The 26,884-nt window shown below is 43.4% G+C and overlaps 1 protein-coding gene across 1 annotated transcript in view; it reads right to left on the bottom strand.

The window, feature by feature from the left end:
- LOC126259705 (tyrosine-protein phosphatase non-receptor type 23-like) overlaps positions 1–26,884 on the bottom strand; it is a 196,136-nt gene that overhangs the window by 99,562 nt on the left and 69,690 nt on the right. The window contains exon 3 of the mRNA XM_049956677.1: positions 4,213–4,390. Coding sequence (XP_049812634.1) covers positions 4,213–4,390 — 178 coding nt within the window. The remainder of the gene's footprint in view (positions 1–4,212; positions 4,391–26,884) is intronic.

Genomic DNA, 26,884 nt, shown 5'->3' with positions numbered 1-26,884 from the left:
GCTAACCACTGCGTTACCGCGCTCGATAGTTCCGAAGTTATACTAATTGTACAAAGGATTTCTGTTCTGCATGAATCTCTTCAGTCGGTGTTAGGCTGCAATCCAGACTTGATGTCTGTGCAAACCATGCTCTCAAGTTTCCATAGTTTTGAAGTTATTTGTGTCTAACTGAGTAACTGTTAACAGTTTTACTCTGTTTGTCAATAAATCCATTGTAATGTTATCCAAGAATTTATGTAAAGCAGATTAGCTATTCACACTTCCACTTGTAGCTACATAGTCGGTATAGAAATGGGGATTAGCAGTCATGTCATTAAAGCAACTATGGTTACAAAAGTTAATAAATCAGTTAAGAAAGCTAGGAGAGTGTTTCTGCTAGAAAGAGAAGATAAGCAGTTGTTAGCATCTCACTTAGACAGTGAACTGACATCACTTAGTTCCAGTAATATGGACATAGAGGCATTATGGGCAAAGTTTAAGCAGATTATAAATTGTGGTCTGGAGAATTATGTGTCGTCAGTGGATTGAGGACAGAAAATACCCACTATGATTTAATAATGGCATTTGGAAAATGCTGAGGAGGCAGAGGGTGTTGCATTCTCGGTTCAAAAGAGAATGCACGAATGACGACAAGCAAAGCTTAGTAGAGATTCATGGGTCTGTGAAAATACCTATGCACAAAGCATACTACTGCTGCCATCCTCATACTTTAGCAAAAGGTCTGGCAGAGAACCCGAGAAAATTCTGGTCCTATGTAAAACTGCTGAGTTGGTCTAAAGGTTCCATCCAGTCACTTGTTGACCAGTCTGGTGTGGCAGTAGAAGATAGCAAAACAAAAGCCAAAGTTTTAAATTTCACATCCAAGAAATCATTCATGCATAAGAATCATACAAACATACCATCATTTGACCATCGAACAGACTCCTAGGGACAACATAGTAATAAGTGTCCCTGGCATAGAGAAACAATTGAAGGATTGAAAGCAAATGAGTCACCTGGTCTAGATGGAATCCCAATCTAGTTTTTCAAAGAGTACTCTACAGCATTGGCCCCGTAATTAGCTTGCATTTATCACGAACCTCTCGCCCAGAAAAGCTCCAAGCAACTGGAAAGAAGTGCAGGTGACTCCTATTTATAAGAAGGATAAAAGAATGGACCCACAGAATTACGTACCAATACACCTAAGATCAGTTTGCTGCAGAATCCTTGAAAATATTCTCAGTTTGAATATAACAAATTTTCTTGAGACTGAGAAGCTGATGTCCACAGATCGACATGGCTTTAGAAAGCATCACTCTTGTGAAACTCTGCTTGCCCTTTTCTCACATGATGTACTGCAAACTGTGGATGAAGGAAAACAGGCAGATTCCATATTTCTAGATTTCTGGAATGTGTCTGACACGGTGCCCCCTTGCAGTCTGTTAAAGAAGGTATGAGCATATGGAATAGGTACACAGGTTTGTGAGTAGTTTGAACACTTCTTAAGTTATATTTCCAGTATGTTGTCCTCAATGACAAGTGTTCATCAGAGACAAGGGTATCGTCAAGAGCGCCCCAGGGAAGTGTGACAGGACTGCTATTATTCTCAATATACATACGATATGGCAGACAGGGTGGGCAGCAGTCTGCAGTTGTTTGCTGACGATGCTGTGGTGTACAGTAAGGTGTCAAAGTTGAGTGACTTTAGGAGGATAAAAGATGACTTAGACAAAATTTCTAGTTTGTGTGATGAATGGCAGCTAGCTCTAAATGTAGACAAATGTAAGTTAATGTGGATGAGTAGGTAAAAGAAACTTGTAATACTCGGATACAGCATCAGTAGTGTTCTGCGTGACAGAGTCACTTTGTTTAAATATCTGGTCATAATACTGCAAAGAGATTTGAAATGGAACAAGCACATGAGGATTGTGGTAGGAAAAGTGAATGGTCAACTTCTGTTTCTAGGAAATTGTAGTTTGTCTGTAAAAGAAACTATGTATAGGACGCTAGTATGATCTGTACTTGAACACTGCTTGAGTGTTTGGGATCCATAACATGTCGGATTAAAGGAAGACTTTGAAGCAATTCAGAGGCGGGCTGTTAGATTTATTACTGGTAAGTTCAAACAACATGGAAGTATTATGGAGATGCTTTGCAAACTCAAATGGGAATCTCTGGAGGAAAGGTGTTTTCTTTTCAAAGAACACTATTGAGAAAATCTAGAGAACTGGCATTTGAAGCTGACTGCATAACAATGCTGTAGCCTCCAACATACATTGCGAGTAAGGACCACGAGAAAGATACGATAAATTAGTGCTCATACGGAAACAGTAATTTTCCCTCATTCTATTTGCAAGTGAACAGAAAAGAAAATAACTATTAGTGGTACAGGGCACCGTCCGCCACATGCTGTAAGGTGGGTTTCAGAATACCAATGTAGACGTAGATGCAGGTAGACTGTATGCATCTCTGAACGAATTCAGTGTGCTACAAGAATTGCTTCAAGGGACTACACCAGCAAAAACAAGACACAGAAAAGGTAGTGAGGAATTCTAAATAATGACTCACTAAGTTGATCCAAGAAAAGCTTAACTTAAATTTTGCAGTCTCATGTGGAAAGCAACAACTAGTTGTACTGTATGTCACCTATCCTACTTTCTACCAACTCATGACTAGATTGAAATTTGCGGAGTTTTAGTACCATGGGGTGGAGGTGGGTGTATGTGCTTTTAGCAGGATTAAGGGAAGACTGGCCCATTCTCCCCAGGCAGGACAAAAGTTTCCTTTCCTGGATCCCAGAAACTGACCCCAGCAAACCCAACAGCCACCAAGTAAGCACACTCATGCGGCTAGAAAATGATATGTTACTCATATACTCTAGCTCTTAAGGATGATTTGTCCAAAAGCTATCAAAATCTTGTTAATTTGCCTATCAATGACTCAGGACCTCAATTATTTCATGACTTGTTACTTTTACTCCTTAAATCACAATTTTTTTGTTATACATACATATTAAGTCCAGTATTTTATGCAAAATCCTAAGAAGTCTGTCTATTAGAAACAGAACACAGAGGTCATAACAAGCACAATTGAAAGGCAAAGTTATGCATATTTCACATTATTTACGAGGGTGGTTTGAAAAGTTCTTGGAATGGAATAGAAAAAAATTAGTTACATCACTGAAACATTTTTTATTTTTCAATGTAGTCTCCTTGTAGATTAATGCACTTCATCCAACGATGTTCCAGTGCCTTGATCCCATCTCAAAAATGAGTTTCCTCCAGGCCTGCAAAATAGCTGCCAACTCCGGCTATCAGTTCTTCGTTTGAAGTGAATATTTGCCCACCAAGAAAAATTTTCAGTTTTGGGAAGACGTGGAAGTCTCAAGGAGCAGTATCAGGTGAATAAGGTGGGTGTGGCAACAATTCATACCATAGTTCATGTAATTTTGCCATAGCGACAGCACTTGTGTGGGCATGCACTGTCTTGTTGCAGCACCCATCTTGAAGATAATTTTTTCAATTTTAATTCTTCAGTTAAAATGTGAAACATCATTTCAGATGACATCTGGCAAGCTTGATAAATTTCACACACTTTCAATTGGTGATCTTCCATGACCATTTTGTGCACTTTTGCAATGATTTCTGGAGTAGTGACACATCTTGGGGGACCACTACGCTGATCATCATCTAAGCTCTTCCAACCAAATTTAAATTCATTTGTCCACTTGGCAACAGTTGAATATGAAGGAGAAGATTCCTCCAGTGTATTCTAGAAATTGGCATGAATGTCCTTCGCTTTCATACCTCTCTTTATGAAGTGCTTCGTCACTGCTTAAATCTCGATTACTTCCATCTTCACGAATCACTACACGGGAACAACAACAGAGCCACATCACCAGCACAGCTCTCTTCTAAGAGCACTGACATGGCATGTGTTTACAGCTTACAGACCAATGAATCAGACATGAACAACTTCTTGTGCTAGTGCTGACCTTTCGTGGTGATTCCAAGAACTTTTCAAACCACCCTCATACATGAAGTGTATCATTAATAAATTATGAGACAGAATTGCTGACATTTGAGAGGAGAAATGTCCAGAACATTTTGTATTTTGAAGGTAAGTCTGTCCAGTGATTCCGTCTCATATTTTATTAGTTTTCTCAACTGAATATTCCTTTGATACAATTAAACGATAATATTGTGCAAGAAAAATTACAGTACAAATATTTACCTCAAATGCCCCAGCTGCATACTGAAAATGGGCACAGGACATTTTTATACCATCAGCTGATACTCTGGTATCCAAGGCACCTAACTGTGTGTGTAATGCTCCCATATTGTAGAGGATGCATAAAATTTCATACCGAATATCAGCTATAGTATGAACCATACTTCCATACACATCTCTCCTGAAAGAGCAGCATTTCAAAAATACAAGAATAATATTAGACTGGTAGTAAATCAAGTTACACCACGTAGTTACATGAAATGGAGTACAGAAATAAATAAAAAATATTATATACACAAAGAATGTGAAGTTTGAAACTCAAAATGAAACTAAGAGAATAACGAATATTCAAGACTATATAGTCAGACGATGCACTGATTCTTATAAAGCCGGAGAAGCCTTACAGTTAAATAAGACGGTAAAGTGGACCCAGTCATTTACCAAACCAAGATGAGCTACTCCTTCCAGCCAGAAAGGTATAATATGCCTGCACAAAATGTTCGTACAAATGGCAAGGGAGTATTCTGCACAAATAAGTCAATTTTACAGCTGAGTTTTGATAACCAACTTCAAAAACACCATTATGGTTCTTTGGTTTATGCTCAAATAAAAAATACATGGACAAAACAGAAGTGCTTTTTTTGGTTAATGTGATGGATGGGCAGAGTGTGACTCTGTATCTTCTGTCTCATTTATAAGAGTTTGATTCCATATCTTCTGTCTCATTTACAAATTAAGTCAAAATATGTAAAATTCTTTATGCTATTAATTAAGTGATTATGAGGTTCAGTGGATAGCATATATACCAAACAAACTTAAAATGGAATGTCATTTAAGTTCCTAGTCAATGAGTGATTAACCCTTAAATATGTGAACCCATTAAGAGTGTAATTCTTCTCATAATACAGTTCCTTCCAAAGTATCTGCATTTTACTCTTGCAGATAATGCACTGTTAGCTGCATTAGGCAGAAGACTTGGTTTGTTAATGCTGCACATTTTGCTGATTTTGACTGAGATAAACTCACCACACAGTGTTCTTCTTTGGCACACCAGTGTAGAAGTGTGAACAGAAATGGCTAAGTGAAAAATCCATGCAATACACACATTTATTTAAATCTGAAAACCAACTTCAGAATTTTCCTTTGCGTAAGACCACCTGTACAAGATTTGTGTGCCGCTTTGAAGTTCTATATTCACATATTTTACTGTTAGTGTCACTTCTGCATAATCTTTGATTGATTGTGTCAATACCCAAATGTATTGTGATATATTGTGAAATACTGAGCATTCACAAGTGTCACGATAAACTCTTACTTTTATCATCGATTGTAGGCTTGAAGTTATTTGTACTCTTTTTAAAATTTTTGAGAATGGGAGGCCTATCCTCATCAAAACAATTGTTCTCTAATTTCATAGTACAATTACATGAGAAACACGTTATTTCTGAGAATTTTCAGACACTCACGAAATTTTTGTAAGTAACAGCTATGAAAGTTTCGGATACATAAATTGTTTTGAAGTAAATCAGTGTTTGTAGTTCACAGATCTGCCACAGAATACACCAATCCTGAATTTCATTGTATATCAACACACATAAACATGGGTTTTTGAGAATTTTCAGTAGGTACTATTGTCCTTTACATAATCTATGAGCAATCTGTAGTAAATCAGCATTTGTGATTTAGTTACTGTAGCAAATATTCCAACTAACATATCGTGTTACATCCTTAGAGGAGTAGCCCTGTATGTTATCTGCACTTATCATAAATTGACTCTGTTTTCAATTTTGCTAACATCTAATATTAACCTCAAAGCATTCTAGCAAACTAGTAATTTTTAACAACGGTTTTTGTGTTGCATTAATTGAGTATCATTTTGTATATTTGCTTAATTTCTTATAGGGAATTAGCAACTTTTTAGCTCAACAGATTAAAACATAATCAGCATGCTTAACTTAAAGTTACTTGTTCACAGCCTTGTAATGTACTGTAGCAGCCAAAATGCAGCCCCACTGTGAATGCTCTTCTCAAACACAGGATGATTTGGATGATATTCATATGCAGCTGGAAGCTGCCCTGTCTATGTTCCAACTGCTGCTGTAATCAGCGTGCTGGAAGAGCTCCCAAGAGTGTGATATCAGTACCAGAGGTACCTCAAGTACTATCCTCTCCTGTGGATCCTGTCTCTTCTGCAGAAAGTACAGGATCTGTCATCACTAGTCCAGTTGACTGTGGGTGGTGTGTCAACAGTAGATCTAGGCATCCCACACAGGGTGGAGAGATAGCAGGGAGGACTCAGTGTTTTGTACTGATTCCCCTAAACAACAAGTTTAAGGTGCTGTCTTTCACTGAAACTGAGCCAGTGGGACTCATTTCACCTGTTTTGGGGAAACCAGTTCGTCTGGTGTCAAGAGTAAGCAAATGCCAAAGGGCATTAATCATTGGCAGTTTAAAAGTATGGTAAATGATGGCACCCCTTAGGGAAATGGCAGCAACAGACAGGAAAGAACACTAGGTGCACTAAGTGTGTATGTTGAAGAGGCTATTCCAGCAGCCATTGAGGGAACAGGGTGTAACCAACTGCAGATTGTGGCACACATTGGAACAAATGATGCCTGTTGTCTAGGCTCTGAGGTCACTCTTGGGTCATTCTAGCAACTTTCAGAGAGGGATGAGAATACCAGCCTTACACATGGAGTTTCAGTGAAGTTTACAATTTGCAGTATTGCCCCCCAGAACTGATCATGGCCCTTTTGTTCTGAGTCATGTGGAGGGACCAAACTAGAGACTTTGAAAGTTCTATGAAAGCTAGGCTGTGACTTCCTGGACTTTCCCAATAGGGTCGAGAACTGTAGGGTCCCCCTAAATAGGTCATGTGTGCACTACACGTCAGAGGCCCAGAACTATCAGTGAAAGAGCAAAATAAATATCCCCCCCCTGCAGGTGGGAGTATTAAAAGCCTAGAGGTTAACTGCGGAAGCATTAGCAAAAATGTGCCAGAGTTTGAAGCACTCCTGAAAAGCTGTGAGGCCCACATAATTCTTGGTGCTGAAAGCTGGTTGAAACCTGAAACCAATAGTAGTGAGATTTTCTGGGGAAAATTTAAGTGTATATCAAAAGGATAGGCAAATGGGAAGTGGAGGTGGTGTTTTTGTTGCAGTAGACAAGAAACTCAAATCCACTGAGATAGAAATTGAAGATACATATGAGATTGTTTGGACAAGACTCAGTATCAGGGGTGGGCATAAAATGATAATCAGATCCTTCTATCGCTTACCAGACTCATTTCCTGTCATAACTGAAAACTTTATAGAAAACCTCAGTTCATTTGTATGTAAATTCCCCGATCAAACTATAATCATTATTGGAGACTTCAATCATCAAACTATCAATTGGAAAATTACAGTATTGTAAGTTGTGGGTGTGACAAGGCATCCTGTGAAACATTGATAAATACCTTCTCTGAAAACTACCTAGAACAGATAGTTTGGAACCCCACGCATGATGGAAATATATTGAATCTAATGCCAACAAATACACCTGACCTCTTTGAGGATGTTCACATCGAAACTGGTACCAGTGACCATAAGACGATTGTCACAAAAATGATTACCAAAGTACAAAGAACAACTAAAACAAACAGAAATATACATATATGTTCAGTAAATTGGATAAAAAATCAGTAGTGTCATATCTTAACGAGGAACTTGAAACTTTCAGCACAGGGAAGGAGCATGTACAGAAACTATGGCTTAAGTTCAAGAATAGTTGACTATGTACTGGATAGAAATTTACCCAGTAGAACAGTTCATAATGGAAGGGAACCTCCAAGGTATACAGTCACTGTAAAGGAACTTCTAAAGAAACAGAGACTACTGCACAACAGGTGTAAAACGAAGCATAGGCTATGGATAGAGAGACACTGAATGAGATGTCTTTGGCTGTCAAGAGAATAATGCATGATGTTTTCAAAGACTACTGTAGCAGAATATTGCCAAATGACATTTCAAAAAATCCAAAGAAATTCTAATCGTATGTAAAGGCTATTAGTGGCACCAATGTCAGTGTTCAGTCCCAAGCGAATGAGACAGGAAGTGATATTGAGGGTAGCAACGCAAAAGCTGAAACACTCAATTTTCAGATATTCCTTTACAAATGAAAACCTGTGAGAATGGCCCCAATTTAATCGTCATACCACTGAAAAGGTGAACAAAATAAGTATTAATGTCAGTGGTGTAGAGAAACAGCTGAAATTGTTAAAACTGTACAAAGCTCCAGAGTTGTTGGAATCCCTGTCAGATTTTATACTGAGTTTGCAACTGAGTTAGCCCCTCTCCTATCTATAATCTACTGTAGATCTCTCAAACAAAAACCTGTGGCCAGGTATAGGAAAAAAGCACAGATCAAACCCACCTACAAGAAGGGTAGTGGAAGTGATCCACAAAACTACCATCCAGAATCCTTGCATTGATCTGCTGTAGAATCTTAGAACATATTTTGAGCTCAAACATGATAAGGTATCTTGAACAGAATGACCTCCTCAATGCCAACCAGCATGGATTCCAAAACCATCAATCATGTGAAATCTAACTTACACTTCTCTCACATGACACACTGAAAGCTTTGGATACAGAAAGTCAGGTAGATCCCGTATATCTTGCTTTCTGAAAAGCATTTCACTCAGTACCACACCAAAGCTTATTTTCAAAAGTATGATCATGTGAGGTATCAACTGAAATTTGTGGATGGATTGAGTTCTTTATGGTAGGGAGGATGCAGACTCTTATTTTGGACAGAGAGTGATCGTCAGATGAAGAAGAAACTTCAGGTGTGTCCCAGGGAAGTGTGATGGAACCCTTGCTGTTCATGTTGTATATTAATGACCTTGCAGACAATATTAACAGTAACCTCAGACTTCTTGCAGATGATGCAGTGACCTATAATGAAGTACTATCTGAAAGAACCTGCATATATATTCGGTCAGATCTTGATACGATTTCAAAGTGGTGCAAAGTTTTGGTAACTTGCTTTAAATGATCAGAAATGTAAAATTTTGCACTTCACAAAATGAAAAAAAGAAGTATTATATGAGTATAATATCAATGAGACACTGCTGGAATCGTCCAACTCATAATAATACCCGAGTGTAACACTTTGTAGGGATATGAAGTGAAATGATCACATAGGCTCAGTCACAGGTAAAGCAAGTGGTAGACTTCAGTTTACTGGTAGAACACTGGGGAACTGCAATCAGTCTACACAGGAGACTGCTTACAAAATCACTCGTGCAACCGGTTCTAAAATATTACTCAAGTGTTTGGGGCCTGTACCAAATAGGACTAAACAAGTGATATTGAACACATACAGTGAAGGGCAGCACAAATGGTCACAGGTTTGTTTGATCCATGGGAGAGTGTCACAGCTGGAGGACTCTTGAAGATAGATGTAAACAATTTGGAGAAAGTCTGTTAACAAAGTTTCAAGAACCAACTTTAAATGGTTACTCTAGGAATATACTACAATCCCCTACCTACCAGTCACATACAAATTGTCAGGATAAGATCAGATGAATTACTGCAATACACACAGAGTCATTCAAACAATCGTTCTTCCCACACTCCATACATGAACGGAATGGGAGAAAACCCTTGTAACTGGTACAATGTTATGTACCATCTGTCTGCACCTCACGGTGCTTTGCAGAGTATATAGATGTAGTATTTTGTTAGTTATCTGAACATTGCCATGACAGATTTTTGACAATAGTTAATCATTTCTTTCTGTTACAGCATCTCTGGCTTACAAGTTCTGGAATGGTAGAACTAAGCTGCAACTCTCACACCACCGTTTCATGTACAAATGATTTTATTCATGTTCCACTTTTATGCAGTTTGACTAGTTTTTTTGATATTTCCTAGACTATTTTTCTGTGTCCATTTCATCCCCCTTTGTCAAATCTTAGCATCTTGCATTTTCAAAGGCACTTTATGCCACCACAAATGCTATTGTAGCAACCACAATTGTCTTTTCTCTTTTCATTGTCAAGTGTGATATCAAAATTGCTTCTCTGGTATGTTTAACTTTCCTGAAAGGAAACTAATTTTCGATCAGCACAATTTCCACTTTTTGTTTCAATTCTTCTGTATATTATGAATGAAGTACGGTAGTGGTATGACACTGGATTCACATTCGGGAGGACCGCATTTCAAATCCCTGCCAGACCATCCATATTTAGGTTTTCTGTGAGTTCACTAAATCACTTAAGGCTAGTGCCAGAATGGTTTCTCTGAAAGGGCACAGCCAATTTCCTTCCCAATCATAGTTTGTACTCTTTCTTTAATGATATCTTTGTTTATGGGACATTAATTGCTATCTTTTTTCTTTCTATCTTTTCTATATTTTTCTTCTAAGATTACAAGTTTGCAATGTCCAAATGATTGTCCAAAATTTGCAAAAGTCTCACAGTAATATGAATTAATAAAATGTTCACAAGCTTCAGTTATCAGGTAGTTAAATTTTTATGAGTAGTCCACAGCAGTTGTCATTTGGTAACTAACTGCCATATGGCTAATGGTCTCATCCTCCATATTTTCGGAAGAAATACAACAGCTCACAAGATCTGTGAAGACTGGAGCAGGACTAAGAAACCCATACCTTCCAACTGTGGACACTATTATGTCAGGCTAACAATGCACCCTACTGATCCTCACTAGATAAAAAAAGAGAGATGTTGTGGTCTCCTCCATATAGATACATCAGATGTGACATAACATATTTAAGAAAAAGAGCATGTAATTGTTTCAATTATAGCTATGTGATCAAACTGATAATTTTTTTCCTCGGATAGCATGACATAAGAAGTGATCAAATCAGAACGCATAAGAATATAATAAATAAAATTAGTGGCTGGGCACACTGCTTCAGACCTGCTTACTACAAGTATTAACGCGAATGGTGGACGATAATGTAACACTACCTCGTATGGAGGTGAACTGAGCTCGACTGACATCACAGTTAGCAGCAGAACTGTGTAAAGCTGAGGACATCAATGATGATCACAGAATATTTTGCTGAAAGCTCATGGAAATTTAATTGGTTGATACACCTATAAGCTTCAGAATACATTGGAGTCATCAATATAAACGACAAAGAAAACACACACACACACACACACACACACACACACACACACACACGAGTACACCTGTGCCCTTACACTGTGCTGTACTGGCTGGACACAGAATGCTGGACTGCATCCTGGCAGGTGGACTGGGGTGGGGCAGGGATTGTGCTAGGTTAGATGGATAGAGGGAGAGAGAAGTGGGAGGCAGGAAGGGGGGTTGAGAATGGATAGCTAGCACAGCTCAGAGGGAGGCAGCACATTTGCTGGCTAGGAATGTGGGAGGGGTGGGTGGCAAGTGTACAAGCTAGGCAAGTGATACATGGATACCAGGGCCGGTATGATGCAGCACATGGTGAAAGTGAGGTAACGGTGTGTACTGGGAGAAGACAAGGAAGATGAAATCTTTGGACAGAGGGTGTAGGGATGATGGGTTAAACGAGGCTGAGGCCTGAAGTGTTACCAGAGCACAGGACTTGTTGCAAGGCTGATTGGTTGATTCAGGGGAGGGGACCAAACAACGAGGTCATCAGTCCCATCGGAGTAGGGAAGGATGGGGAAGAAAATTGGCTGTGCCCTTTCAAAGGAACCATCCCGGCATTTGCCTGAAGCAATTTTGGGAAATCACGGAAAACCTAAATCACTATGGCTGGACATGGGTTTGAACCGTCATCCTCCAGGATGCTAGTCTAGTGTACTAACCACTGTGCCACCTCACTCAGTAGTGTTGCAAGGTTAATTCCCATCTATGTAGCTCAGAAAAGCTTGTTCTGGAGGAAAGCATCCAGATGGCCTGGGTTGCAAAGCTGCCACTGAAAATGATCAACTTACGCTCAGCAGCAAATTGTGGCACTGGTTGGTCAACTTTGTTCTTATGCACAGTTTGGCAGTCGCCATTCATTCTGGCGAGAAGCTGATTAGTTATACTGAAATAAAAAGTTGTGCAGTGATTGCAGCAGAGTTGATATATGACATGGCTGCTTCCACAAGTGGCCCTGCCTCTTTTGGGACAGGATAAGCCAGTGACAGGCCTGGAGTAGGAAATACTGGGTGGATGGAGGAGGAGGAAGAGGAGATTAGCGTTTAACATCCCGTCAACAATGAGTTCATTATAAATGGAGCACAAGCTCGAATTAGGGAAGGATGTGGAAGGAAACCAGCCATGCCCTTTCAATGGAACCATCCCAGCATTTGCCTGAAATGATTCACAGAAATTATGGAAAACCTAAATCAAGGGGGAGGGGGGGGGGGGGCAAATGTATTGCACTTGGTTCTTTCACAGGGATATGATCCTTAATGTATGCCACTGGGTGGGGGTTTGGCATAGAGATGGATGATGATGATGTGTAGGTTGTGTGAGTAATGGAATACCACTTTAAGGAGGGTTGGGAAGGATGTTGAGGAGGACATCTCTCATTTTGAGGCATGATGATAGATAATCAAAGCTCTGACGAAGGATATGGTTCAATTTTTTCAGTCCAGAGGGATATTTGGCGATGAGAGGGGGGGAGGGGGGGGGGGGCTCTTTTGTAGCTGATTCTAGGGGGTTGTGGGATGATAAGGGATGTGCGAGAATATGACATGGAAAATCTGTTTGTGTACTAGGTTTGTGGCATAATGAATATCTGTGTAAGCCCTTGTGAGGCTTTCACCACACCAGGCAAGGGAATTCTCAACACTGCTGTTACACTGTCCATTGGTGCCACACTGTATGGCAGTGATTTTCTGGTGTGAAATGGGTGACAGCTGTCAGAACTCAAGTACTGTTGGTGGTTAGAGGGCTTAAAATGGACTGAAGTGTGTATGAAGCCATGAGAGATGTGGAGGTGAACATCCAGGAAAGGGGTATGTTGGGCTGAGGAGCACAAGGTGAAGAAGATGTGCGAGAAGCTGTTGAGGTTGTGGAGAAATGATGATAGAGTGTCTTGGCCATGAGTGCATATCATGAAGATATCATTAATGAATCTGAACCAGACAAGGGGTTTCAGTTTTTGGGAGGTTACGAAGGTTTTCTCTAGCTGTCCCACAAAAGGTTTGGCATAGGAGGGTGCCAAGCAGCTGCCAATGGCTGTGCCATGGATTTGTTTATATGAGTATACCTTCCCCTCAAAGGAGAAGTAAATGTATGAGAGAATATAGTTAATAACATGTATTAGGAATGAGATAGAGGGTTTGGAGGCTTAAGGATTTTGGGAGAGAGAGTACTCAATAGTGGCAAAGCCAATGGAGAGGCATCAAAAGTGATGAGTAGGATCCAGGAAGTAAAGTGGAGGGGATGGTGGAGAATTGGTGAAGTAAATGGTTAGTATCAAACAATGGAAAATCCAGGATGGAATGTAACAAGTTGTGTGTGAAAGCTGCGTTTGCATGTGTGTGTGTGTGTGTGTGTGTGTGTGTGTGTGCGCGCACACACACATATGTGTGTCTATTGTTGATTGTTGACAAAGGCCAATGGCTGAAAGATTTTGTTGTGAGAGTCTCTTTGTTGTGCCTATCTGCGACTTAGCATCTCCGCCAAATGGTTAGTATCTTTGATGTGATAGCACAGGCTTCAGGCAATTGGTTGGATGTGTTGGTCAATAAGAGAGGAAATTCTTTCAGTGGTAGCACAATAACCAGCTACTATGCATCCAGCAGTATTGGGTTTGTGAATTTTGGGGAGCATGTAGAAGGTGAGTATGTGCGGTTTTAGGGTGTAGAGCAAGATGGTCTCAGGGGAGAGATTCTGGGACACGTCTAATGATTTCATTAGATTGGAAATACAATGGACTTCTATGATGAGATCACTGTAGCAGAGCTTTTGTGTGGTGGAGTTAAGACAATTGACGGAAGCCTTCTGTTGTGTAGTCACTGTGATTCATCACAATAATAGTGACCATCTGCAGGAAGGATGATAAGGTCAGGATATGTTTTGCGGTTGTGAATGCTATTGTTACTCTGCAACCCTAGTTAGATATGCCACATCTCCAAAATTGAAAACCTTGACCTCCAACACCTTGAAGAGCATTCCAGACATCACATTTATAAATTCTCAAACCTGTTGACATCCTACTCCCACCTTGGAGCACAACTACCCATCAACACATATGCTACCCACAGTGAACCCCCTCACCATCCCCTCATAGCACCCAGACCCAGCCTAGCTGACATTTTAAATTTGTCACATTCTATAAAAATCCCGCCCAACACTCCATGAAATTTGGAACACATACAGGCCCATAACACTGTTGTTAACATTTCCATTATAAACAGCAATACTACAAAAGTTTCATTTCTATCCAAACGTCTACCCTCAGCCCTACACCCTAGTTAATCATGTTGAGCTTTTCGAAAATCTACTCTGCTTCTCCCAAACCATACAATGAAAACAATTCTTTGCTATCAATCACACCACCTGAATCAAATCTACTCCCAACATTGAAACTTGCCTTTCCCGGTTCATACCAATTTGACCCTACCCCCCATCCCACCTAACCACCCCCAGGTCATCTTCCAGGAATTCTTTACCTCCAACTTGGCCTCACTATCTTTCTTTATGAGCTGGACTTGGTCAGGATGGGAAGATGAGTGGGAAGAGAGGCATCCAGTGGTGTTAGGAGAAAACCTTTACAAAACAAAAGACTGCTTCTAGTCACCAGAATGGGGTTTTATTTCTCCAAAAGCCTATGCCTAAGGGGTACACTAAATTCTAACTCACTACAGCAACAGGAGGCTGCTGTAGTTAAATTGAGAGGCTTTGCACCCTCAATGGGAGGAACTAGTGGACATGTCCAGTTGCGGACCAAGTTGGCAGGCAAAAGAGTGTTCTATCAACCTGTCTGGTGTGCCCAATATGACTGCCCTTCCTCTGCTGCCACCGCCGCCTGCCAACCCCCCCCCCCCCCCAGTCCTTCTATTGGTGGGCAGCGGATGCTCCAATGGGCATCCTTCCAACAGTGATACTCAACATAGGTACCCAGTCAGCAGTATAGTGCAAGCAGAATACCGTGGCCAGTAGATTCATAAATGGTAGGGCATGCATGTGGAGAGTGGTAGTTGTGGGAGCTGCGGGCAGATGCTGTAGGGGAAATGCTGAGCACTCGGGGTGGGGGCCAAAACTGAAGCCTACGCTCACATTTTTTGTAAATATTAAGCAGGACCTTTCATTCCCTCACTTGCATGGTGACCATTCAAAATGATCTGTGACCTCTTCTTTGGTTAGTACCTAAAAAGAATTCCAATGAAAATGCAAAAAATTATTTCACCAGGTTTCTCAACCATTTTAAGTTTCAGAGAAGTGTCATGAGTGCGGAATTTTGAGTAGAGCCTACCAATTTCTCCTGTTGCCATGTTAAAATTTAATTCTTTTGCCAAAACTCAGTGTAGTTTACACAGTTTCACCTCACTAACATGTTGTGCAGATGCAATTGCAAGAGAATTTTGAAACAGTGGTTTATTAAGTGAGGAACTGAGGAATAGTAAGATCAGAATCTTACAAAAAAGCACATCCTTGGTACAAAATATATGTGTAATGACTTCGCTTATGTTGTTCCCAAACCCATAACATTTCTTGTTTCACAAGTTATCGATGGCCCTTAAAAATTATTTTCTTTCAATGGAAAAGCCTGTAGGTAGTGGAATAAGATGGTGGATAATGAAGTTTTGCATAATAATTAAACAGCAAAATACTCTCCTCTTTGTGTGCTACTGTTTGCCAAAATATTATTTCCATATCTCAAACCATTTATGAAATATAAGGAATGTTGTGGATATTTCACTCTGGCTTTATTGCTGGCACAGTGTGATCACAAATGAGTATGCTACGTCAGATCAATTTTCTCAAGACTGGTGACAGTCCACCACAGTCTAAAGAAAAATTCAATATGTCAACTAAATTTCATAAGCAGCAATATATTATATAATAGGCACCAAATGCAAAATCATAGTGACCCCAGTTTTTCATTGCAAACTTTTTCAAATTTTGTGCAGTGTCTCACTTTCACATAAATATCACAGTAACTATGATCATTAATGAAATCGTGGGCACATCATAATGAAATGGACGTATAAAGCTATAAGTAAAGCAAAAATGAAATTTTGTTACTGAATAGTTTCTAAAAATCATTTGAGAAACATTGCAGGGCATGCAGATCGATTCTGTTATTGCCAACTGGCTGAAAGGTGGCAAACGTTTGTCGGCCTCCCCTTCTGAACAAATGAACGAACTTTCCCAATGCTTTGTATGAAAACTGGTCACAGCGAATCAGCGACCATATCCTCCATGACCTATACTATCACGGGACAATGTTCACGAGCACTGAGCACGGGTTTTACAAAAAACATCTGCTACTTTGCCAGTCCAGGCTCGACTACTGTCTTACCAAAGGGGCAGTGAAGTATGTTGTATGAAACACAATTAAAATGGAAAATTCGAAAAACATTTCGAAAACCCATTCCTCCTCTCAATAAAACTTCTCACCATGCACATTTCATCTCCCTTCTATGAGAGCTGTTTTATGGATTTTAAAAATGAGTTACAAATTATAAAATTGGATGCAAATTTAAATTTCTCCTTCAGAAAGTTCTGCCGACGTTTACGGTAATATGGGGCCTTAGAAATATTGGGGGGAGGGGAGGGGGGGGGGGTTGAATTACAGCAAATTATTTAAGAGGGGCATGGTTTATAAATCATATAATTGTTTAAATTTGTTTAGTTTTGACATTTGTAAACGTCATGTGTAGAATGACCACAGACAACTTGTTAGAAAATTAAACAAAATTAAGCAAAATACAGAGAAATGACATTGTGGGTAGGGTCTTGATGTAGGCTTGCTGTTGCAATGCCATCAGTGTGAGGGCAGTCTGGTACAACTGCTATCAAAGCCAGTGGATGATGCGAGGGTTAGGGCAAGGTCGAGGTGGTCAGCTGCACAGTGGCTGAGCGGCTCTTGGCAGTAGGGATGTGATCGAAACCAACAGGTCTGGTGTTGCATAGGTAACTGCCAGGCTCAGTGAGTAGGCCTCACAGATTACAGGTGACTGTAACACTCAAGGAAGGGCTTGCACCACTGAAGGGCCCTCGGCAGAATTCAGCGTTTGGGGCCATTTAAAAAGTCAAGGTGTTGAGCTATTTAAAAAGTGACAGTAGCACAGTTGTTATTAACACAAATGCCATGGAATGGACTTTGTTCAACAAATGAGAAATGAGGACAATTAGGCAATCTACACAATGTGGTTTAAGAAAAAAGTTTAATCATCTATGTTTCTTAATAAAAATTGCAAAATAACCCTTCTGGCTGATATGCAGGGCTTTTAATTTTCAAATACAAAACTCTTTTATACACAATTATCCACTATAATGACTTTGCATGACCAATGCCAAGACACAGAACTTGACCATTCAAAAGGAACATCAATGTAATGACACAAATCACTAATCTCTTTATCTTATCATAAGGGAGGGCTCTGCCTTCAGTGTGCCTAGGTATTAACCACGATATTTGCCCAATGGCTGCTACTTGGGTATTGGTTGAGGTAGTGGCTTAAAACATTCACAACAGCCACAGGTACACAAAATCCATACAACAAGGAAAACAAGTACTAGAGTTAAAGGGGCAGTCATAGCACTGGGAATTATCACTTGGTGCATGTAATCTTTGATGTTCCATTCAATTACATAGACAATTGTGCACTCAAGAGTGATTCGTTCACGTTCTTTTGCTAATAATTTGTTAAACAAATCTAAAAGTTGACTCTTAGAATTGTAGGGTAACACCAGCCAACTGTCCGGGTATGGTAACACAGTCGGTACATCATGGAGGTATAACATAAAAAGGTTTAAGACTAGCATTGTAGGACTAGGTTAAACGAGCAGAAAGCTTAACAGTGGGCATAAGTATGTCACAAGAAGAAATGTTAAACTATAATCCACTGGTAGCTATGATGACCCAGTAGGTATGAGGCACAAGTATAGACTGATCAAAACTATTGAGATAGTTTGTGGCACAGAGTACAACAAACTGTTTCCGACAGGGACGAATCAAGCTTCATATATTGTAGGGACAGTACAAGGGCAAGGAGGTGTTTTTTTTTTTTTTTTTTTTTTTTTTTGTGGGGTTTAAGGGTGCTCAACTACTGAGGTCATTAGCGCCCAGTCACTGTTGTTAGAGCACATGGAATCTAGTAAAACTCAAGGGGAGGGGGGGACACCAGAAAGACCTGACAAAGATGCAGATAAAATAAGTAAAAAGGTTAGATGTCTTTGGACAAGCCAGTCAAAGTTATAAAACGCAGAACAAGAGCAGCTGCTCGAGCGTCATCAGCTAAAATATCCAGTAAAGTAGATGGCAGGGACAGGAAAACACGAGATTGACTAAAGCGGGGACACGACAATAAAACATGGCGCACTGTTAATGCCTGACCACAAGGGCACTGCGGGGCTGGGTCACCGGAGAGCAGGTAGCGGTGGCTAAACCGGCAATGCCCAATCCGCAACCTGGTCAGAAGGACCTCCTCTCGCCGAGATGGTCGGGAGGAGGTTGTCCAAGCAGTTGGGAGCGGTTTTACTGCCCGGAGCTTGTTTCCTTGGAGGGATGACCAAGCATCCCACCACAACGACACAAGCCTCTTACAAACATCCCCACGAACGTCAGATGACGGGACACAATGGGAGGCTGGCCGAGGCAGGAGGACTGCAGCCTTGGCTGCAGCATCCGCAGCCTCATTCCCAGGCACTCCTACATGTCCGGAAACCCACAGAAAGCTGACAGGAGAACCATTATCAGCGAAAGAATGGAGGGACTGCTGTATCCGTTGAATGAAGGGATGCACCGGATAGGGAGCTCCAAGGCTCTGAAGAGCACTGAGTGAGTCAGAGCAGAGTACATACGATGAATGGCGGTGGCGGCGGGCATACTGAACGGCCTGATGGAGAGCAAAAAGCTCGGCCATAAAGCTCGAACATTGGTTGAGGAGCCGGTATTTAAAGGTGGCGGCCCCGACGACAAAGGCACAGCCGACACCATCGTCAGTTTTGGAGCCATCGGTGTAAATAAAGGTGTGACCGGCAAGTCGAGCACAAAGTTCGACAAACCGTGAGCAATACACTGCAGCCGGAGTACCCTCCTTCGGGAGTGAGCTGAGGTCGAGATAAATATGAACCGGAGCCTGGAGCCAAGGTGGTGTCGGGCTTTCACCCTCTCTGAAGGTGGTAGGGAGGGCAAAATCCAATTGTCGAAGCAGGCGACGGAAGCGGACTCCAGGGGGCAGCAGGACAGACACATACAACCCGTACTGACGGTCGAGAGAATCGGCGAAGAAGGACTGGTAAGAGGGGTGGTCGGGCATAGACAACAGCCGGCAGGCATACCGACACAGCAGTACGTCGCGCCGGTAGGTCAATGGTAATTCGGCAACTTCAGCATAAAGACTCTCGACAGGACTAGTGTAGAAGGCTCCGGTCGCAAGACGTAACCCCCGATGGTGGATGGAGTTGAGACGGCGTAAGAGGGATGGCCGAGCAGCCGAGTAGACGAAGCTCCCATAATCCAGCTTCGATCGGACTATGGACCGATACAAGCGAAGCAGGACAGTGCGATCCGCTCCCCAAGATGAACCACTAAGAACTCTGAGGACATTAAGGGAACGTGTAAAACGGGCCGCAAAATAAGAGACATGCGGAGACCAACACAGTTTCCTGTCCAACGTGAGCCCTAGAAACTTAGTTGTTTCCACGAATGGGAGAACAATGGGACCGAGATGTAAGGATGGCGGAAGGAACGCTTTATATCGCCAAAAGTTGATACAAACCGTCTTCTCTTCAGAGAACCGGAAGCCATTTGCCACGCTCCATGAGTATAGGCTGTCTAGACAACGCTGAACGCAGCGCTCCAGGAGGCATGTTCTCTGGGCACTGCAGTAGATCGCGAAGTCATCGACAAAGAGAGAGCCTGAGACATTAGGTGGAATGCAATCCATAATTGGATTGATCGCGATGGCAAAAAGGGCTACGCTCAAGACGGAGCCCTGAGGCACTCCGTTCTCCTGGAGGAAGACGTCGGACAACACGGAACCCACACGTACCCTAAACTTTCAATCCGTTAAAAAGGAATCAATAAAAAGGGGCAGGTGACCGTGTAGGCCCCACCTGTGCATAGTGCGGAGGATACCTTCTCTCCAACAGGTATCATAAGCCTTCTCCAAATCGAAGAACACGGCTACCGTTTGGCGCCTTCGCTAAAAGATGTTCATGATGATTGTTGACAAGGTCACAAGGTGGTCAACAGCGGAGCGGCGGCGACGAAAGCCGCATTGGACATTGGTAAGTAGCCGTCGAGATTCAAGAATCCAAACTAACCGAGCATGAACCATGCGCTCCATCACCTTACAGACACAGCTTATAAGAGAAATGGGGCGGTAACTAGAAGGAAGGTATCTATCCTTCCCGGGTTTGGGTATAGGAACAACGACGGCGTCACGCCAACGCATGGGGACCTGACCTTCGGTCCAGACGCGATTGTAGGTACGAAGAAGGAAGCTTTTGCCCGCCGGAGAAAGGTGTGCCAGCATCTGAACGTGAATGGCATCTGACCCCGGAGCAGAGGACCGGGACAGTGCAAGCGCACGTTCGAGTTCCCACATAGTAAAGGGGGCATTATAAGTTTCCAGATTCAGCGAGTGGAAGGAAGGTCGCCGAGCCTCTTCTGCCTCTTTCCTGGGAAGGAAGGCAAGGTGGTAATGGGCGGAGCTTGAAACCTCCGCGAAAAACCGGCCGAAGGCATTGGAGACAGCCACAGGATCAACGAGGACCTCATTACCTGAGGTCAGGCCAGGTACCGAGGAGTGGGCCTTAATGCCCGATAGCCGGCGCAGGCCACCCCATACGACAGAAGAGGGAGTAAAACTGTTAAAGGAGCTGGTGAAAGAGGCCCAACAAGCTTTTTTGCTGCCTTTGATGACTCTACGGCATTGCGCTCAGAGTCGTTTGTATCCAATACAATTCGCCAACGTAGGATGGCGGCGCAAGGTGCGTAAAGCACGTCGTCGAGCACGGATAGCGTCTCTACAAGCCTCGTTCCACCAGGGGACGGAAACGCGACGTGAAGAAGAGGTAGTACAAGGAATGGAACGTTCGGCAGCATTGATGATAACAGCCGTGAGGTATTCGACCTGACTGTCACAACTGAGAAAATCGTGGTCCGGAAAGGTTGCCAGGGAGGAGTAAAGTCCCCAGTCAGCTTTCGGTATGTTCCAGCTCGAAGGACGTGGGGATGGGGTGTGGTGCAGGAGACGAACGACACAGGGGAAGTGGTCGCTCGAATAGGTGTCAGAAAGGACATACCACTCGAACCGACGGGCAAGAGTGTTAGAACAGATCGAGAGGTCCAAGTGGGAGTAGGTATGAGTAGAGTCCGAGAGGAAAGTCGGGGTGCCAGTATTGAGGCAGACAAGATTGAGATGGTTGAAGACATCCGCCAAGAGTGAGCCTCTTTGACAGGATGCAGGAGAGCCCCAAAGGGGATGATGGGCATTGAAGTCGCCAAACAATAAAAACGGCGGGGGAAGCTGAACGATCAGGTGCATCATGTCAGCCCGACTAACAGCAGATGACGATGGAGTGTAGATGGTACAAACTGAAAAAGTAAAAGCAGAAAGAGTAATACGGACAGCTATTGCTTGGAGTGGGGTGGTCAATGGGATGGGATGGTAATAGACATCGTGCCGAACGAGCAACATGACCCCACCATGAGCTGGGATACCGTCCACAGGGGTGAGGTCATACCGCTCCGAGGTATAGTGGGTAAAGGCAATACGGTCAGTCGGGCGCAAATTGGTTTCCTGGAGACCAAGGACGAGCGGACAGTGCAGGCGGAGGAGCAGTTGTAATTCCTCCCGATTAGATCAAATACCTCTTATGTTCCAATGTAACAAGGCCATCACTAGTCAAAAAAGAGGGGGAACGAGACGGGGGAAGAGCTGGTCACCTCGACGGCCGCGGAGGGCCAGCTTTCGAGGGAACAACGCTACAACCGGCGGGAGGCGGATCCTGTTCCATCGAGTTGTCGCCAGCTGCAGCCGCTGTCCCTGGTTGTGTAAGAGGGGCAGAATCATTTGCCGAAGAGAGGCCAGCTGAGCGCCTGGCAGCAGAGCGTCCCGGCGAAACTGAGGACGGCCGGGAGCAGCGACTCACGGATGGAGCATCAGACGAAACGCGCCGGGGTGGAGAGGGGGATAGAGACTTCTTCTTGGAGACCTTCTTGGAAGTCCAAGGAGGCACAGGGATGGTGGACTGGACCCGAAGAAGGTCCTCACGCGCGGGGTCCGTTTTGGAACGCCGGACCTCGGAAGCTGGGGTCCGGAACGTTTCCCCGATGGACGCCTGAGAAGAGGATCGCAGGGGGGGGAGGAGGAGGAGGAAGGGTGGCCCCTGGGGCAGAGGGGGCGAGGGCCACGGGGGAGGAGGATTTGCAAGGGAGGGATTTGGGAGGCGGAGGCAGAGACCCCGGATAGGAGAGGAGGCGGAGGGGGGACAGGATAGGGGTGAGGATACCGCGGAAGGAGTGGACACAACTGAGGCAAACGAAGTGGTCAACGGCACGGGATGGAGGCGGTCATACTTCTTCCTGGCCTCAGAATAAGAGAGCCGATCCAAAGTTTTGAGTTCTTGTATCTTCTTCTCCTTCTGATATGCGGGGCAGTCTGAGGATCTAGGCGAGTGGATGCCATGACAATTAATGCACCGAGGTGGTGGGGTGCATGTATGTTCCTCACGAAGAGGACGTCCACAATCGCCACAAAGGGGCACAGCCTCACACCGTGACGACATGTGCCCAAAGCGCAAACACCGAAAACAGCGCATAGGAGGCGGGATGTAAGGTCGCACGTCGCACCGGTAGCACATCACCTTTACCTTCTCCGGGAGAACGTCCCCCTCGAAGGCGAGGATAAAGGCCCCGGTGTCGATGCGACGGTCTTTGGGGCCTCGCTGGACACGCCGGACGAAATGCACGCCTCGGCGCTCCAGGTTGGCCCTGAGCTCCTCATCAGATTGCAGCAGGAGGTCCCGATGAAAAATAACCCCCTGCAACCTATTTAGTGCCAGATGCGGGACAATGGACACTGGGATGTCTCCTAGGCGGTCGCACGCCTGGAGCGCCACCGACTGTGTGGCGGAGGTGGTCTTTATAAGAACGGACCCCAAACGCATTTTACTGAGAGCCTCGATTTCCCCGAAGATGTCCTCAATGTGCTGAACAAAGAACATGGGCTTGGAGGTGGCGAACGTCCCCCCATCGGTTCGAGAACAGACCAAATAGTGGGGGAAGTACTTCGCCCCAAGCCGGCGGGCCTGTCCCTCCTCCCAGGGAGTGGCCAAGGGGGAAAGGGCAGGAGAACCAGAACTAGAAACAGTACCTTTCCTTTTGAAAGACTCGGCCGCAGAGCGACCTGATACATGTTGACGTTTCATCTGCAAAACGTCAACCCCGATACCACCCACTCTGACCAGGGGCTCTCCCCACGGGCGCCACCCAGCCTCAGCAAGGGCCACCTGGCAGGATGACTGTTGCCGGGAGTCCTGATGCCCCAAGGAGACGGGCATCTACTCCTTGGCTGACGTGGGGAGGGTGCAGCTCAGGTATTGGCAGTACGATCCCTGTGTTGTCAGGGGGCTACAACCTAGACGGTACATGACGACCCCACCACAATGGGCTGGCTACCGTGCTGGATTTCTGGTGCCATGGAAAGTCCATCATGATCGTAGGTGCAGATGGGGACGCACTATGGGCGTAACTTGTACAACCCATCAGGCGTTTAGGCCCAATTTGAGGAATAGTGGGTATGGTTACAACGCCGGTACAATGCTGAGTGCCAAGGTCTTAGTGCACTGAGGACCAGTGGTACACCACGTAAGGCGTCCTTCCCCAAAAGGCTCGTACTTCTGTAGAATTTTGAAAAATGGAGGTCAAACCCCAACGAGGACCATCACATGGAAGGCCGAAACGGTTGAAACTCCTTTTAGTCGCCTCTTACGACAGGCAGGAATACCTTGGGCCTATTCTTACCCCGGACCCGCAGGGGGAGGGGCAAGGAGGAGTCTTAGTCTATTCTAGGAATAGTGCATCTTCACAGTCCCTTACCCCAGTATTAAGTCATTACATAAAAAACAGGTTTAACTGGTGTCGGTACAAGACAGAAAAGCGTTTACTCAAAAGTACCACCACATGTGTGACACCTTTACTAATGAGCAGGACATTCTTGGTTTGCCAGAGGATGTATTTTGGGCTGGCTGGCCAGGCAACCAGAAAAGAGAGTAGACTGTAACATTCAAATTCACAATTACACAAGTGACAGATAAGAGATGTTAGTGCCTGTAAAACATCTACCAATCCTGATAAGTACACTTTGGCAACAGAATAATAATACTGCAGAGTTGATTTTCATACAGGTTAAACCAATTGCTCTGGTGACAATAAGCGAAAGGAGAATAAATATTTGCAAGAACAGTTCATTGTGTGATGAGTTAGGGGTAAGATTTCATTGTAAACCTAGCCAACGAGTAGCATGCAATGTAGTTGCATGTAATTGGGTTGTTTGGGTGTTATGCAACAGAATTTGTAGTGCTTTAGTTGCTTCATGGGTGGCAGTTAGGTTTGAGAGCTCCTGGTGCACAGTGACAAATTCTTCCTGTCTTGAATTCCTCAGTTTGTCACATTGTTGTATTAGTTAAGTAGCTACATTACGAATTTGGCTGGTAGTAGACAGGAGAGTGTCTTCAATATGTATGAGCTGCACATGCTGGCGTGCAAGGTTTTAACAATTCTGGCCAGTAAAAGAAATGATTTGTCGAAGAGTTTTATCCCAATGACCAGCATCTGTTAGTTGGGGGTGCCAAATATTGTTTTCAGCACAAAACAATTCATGTTGAACCAAGCTCACTTGGTGCGTTGCGGATACACAGCATCCAAAATGCTTCGTAATGGTTCCTGGGGTTCCTGGTTGGTAATAAGCACCTGTTTAACATCCCATAAAGGTACAAAGAGTTCCTTCCACTTTGGCCCAACCTTCACAATAATGGTTTTTTTTATTTTTTATTTTTTTATATTTTGTTCGCGTCATCATTTGTGTGTGTGTGTGTGTGTGTGTGTGTGTGTGTGTGTGTGTGTGCGCGGAGGGGGGAGGGGGAGGAGGATCTTATGGGTGCTCAATGGCGAAGTCATCAGTGCCCTTAAACTCATTAAAACAAACGAATATGGATATAAACTCTAAAACTGTTGCAAATTTATGCACTCGAAACGACCACAGTCACTCTATCTTACATGTGCTAAAACAACTTAGAAAGACAGAAAGTAGCTTTAAATGAAATTAAAACACAGAGAAAATATAACACAGAATAGTTAAAAGAAAAGCACAAGGAGATGTGACTGGCTGACCACTTACAGAAAATTTAGGTGAGCCAGTCACCCTGAAAACACATTAAAACCATCTCCCTAAAATCTTGGACAAAATTTTGTTGAACAAATCACAAAACTCTAAAACTTGAACCACATTCATTTGAACATTACTGAAAATAGGAGGCAGATCCATCAGCAAACCCACTATGCCCCACTGATCTAATAATAAAACACAGTCCAATAAAATGTGGCACACAATGATCTGCACATGACAAGCACCACACATTGGAAGGTCCTCTTGTAGGAATAAGAAGCCATACATCATAGGATTGTGGCCTAAGAAAAGATGAGTAGGAAGGATCTTGTCCTGTCAATGTGGCTTGAAGGACGTATGCAACGGCTGAGTTGTGGGCTTTACCACATGGAGCTTGTTGTCAGTCACTTCCAACCACTCATCTTCCCATCGACGTATGACTTTGTACCTCAACAGTGAAGTGATAGCATGTAGAGGGGTGGCAACTGAAATAACTGAGGATCATAACATGTCTCCTTGGCTGCTAGATCCACCCTTTCGTTCCCCGTAATAACCATGTGCCCTGGTACCCAGCAGAATGAAACCTCCTCCCCAGTCTTTGTAGCTGGAGGAGGGAACCCTGGATTACTTTATCTGCTGGGTACAAATGTTGGCGACAGTGAGGAGCACTCAGAGAATCAGAACAGACAAGAAATTTAGCACTAGCAGAATGTCTCATCTGCTCCAGTGCCCACAATATTGCATATAAGTCTGCATCGAGGACAGTAAATTCTTGAGGCAGTCAGACCTTGAGGACACAATCTGGGGAAATGACAAGAGCAACCGACAGCATCCCCCCGCTTAGACACGTCCGTAAAGACAGCTACATATTTGTGGAGGGAGTTTATTGAGTTCAAACTGAGAGTTCATGGACATTCCATAGACTGCCTCGTAGGGTGTATACCCAGTTGATTTGTGCATACGGCTGTTATATGCTGAAGTGACATAAGTGGCATATTTATCCCAGTCTATGTGAGTTTTTCCCATGTAATAGGACAGCATTTGAAAGATCATCTTATGGATGCATTTGAGGCAGCTGGTAGCCAGTGGATGAAAGGGTGCTGTGTGCCGTTTCTTGATCCTTAACAGTTTACATACTTGTCCAAATAGTGC

Source organism: Schistocerca nitens, chromosome 5 (genome assembly GCF_023898315.1).
Source record: "Schistocerca nitens isolate TAMUIC-IGC-003100 chromosome 5, iqSchNite1.1, whole genome shotgun sequence".
Lineage (NCBI taxonomy): Eukaryota > Metazoa > Arthropoda > Insecta > Orthoptera > Acrididae > Schistocerca > Schistocerca nitens.
Note: the sequence above shows the minus strand (reverse complement) of the source record. Positions and strands in the feature narration are given on the sequence as shown.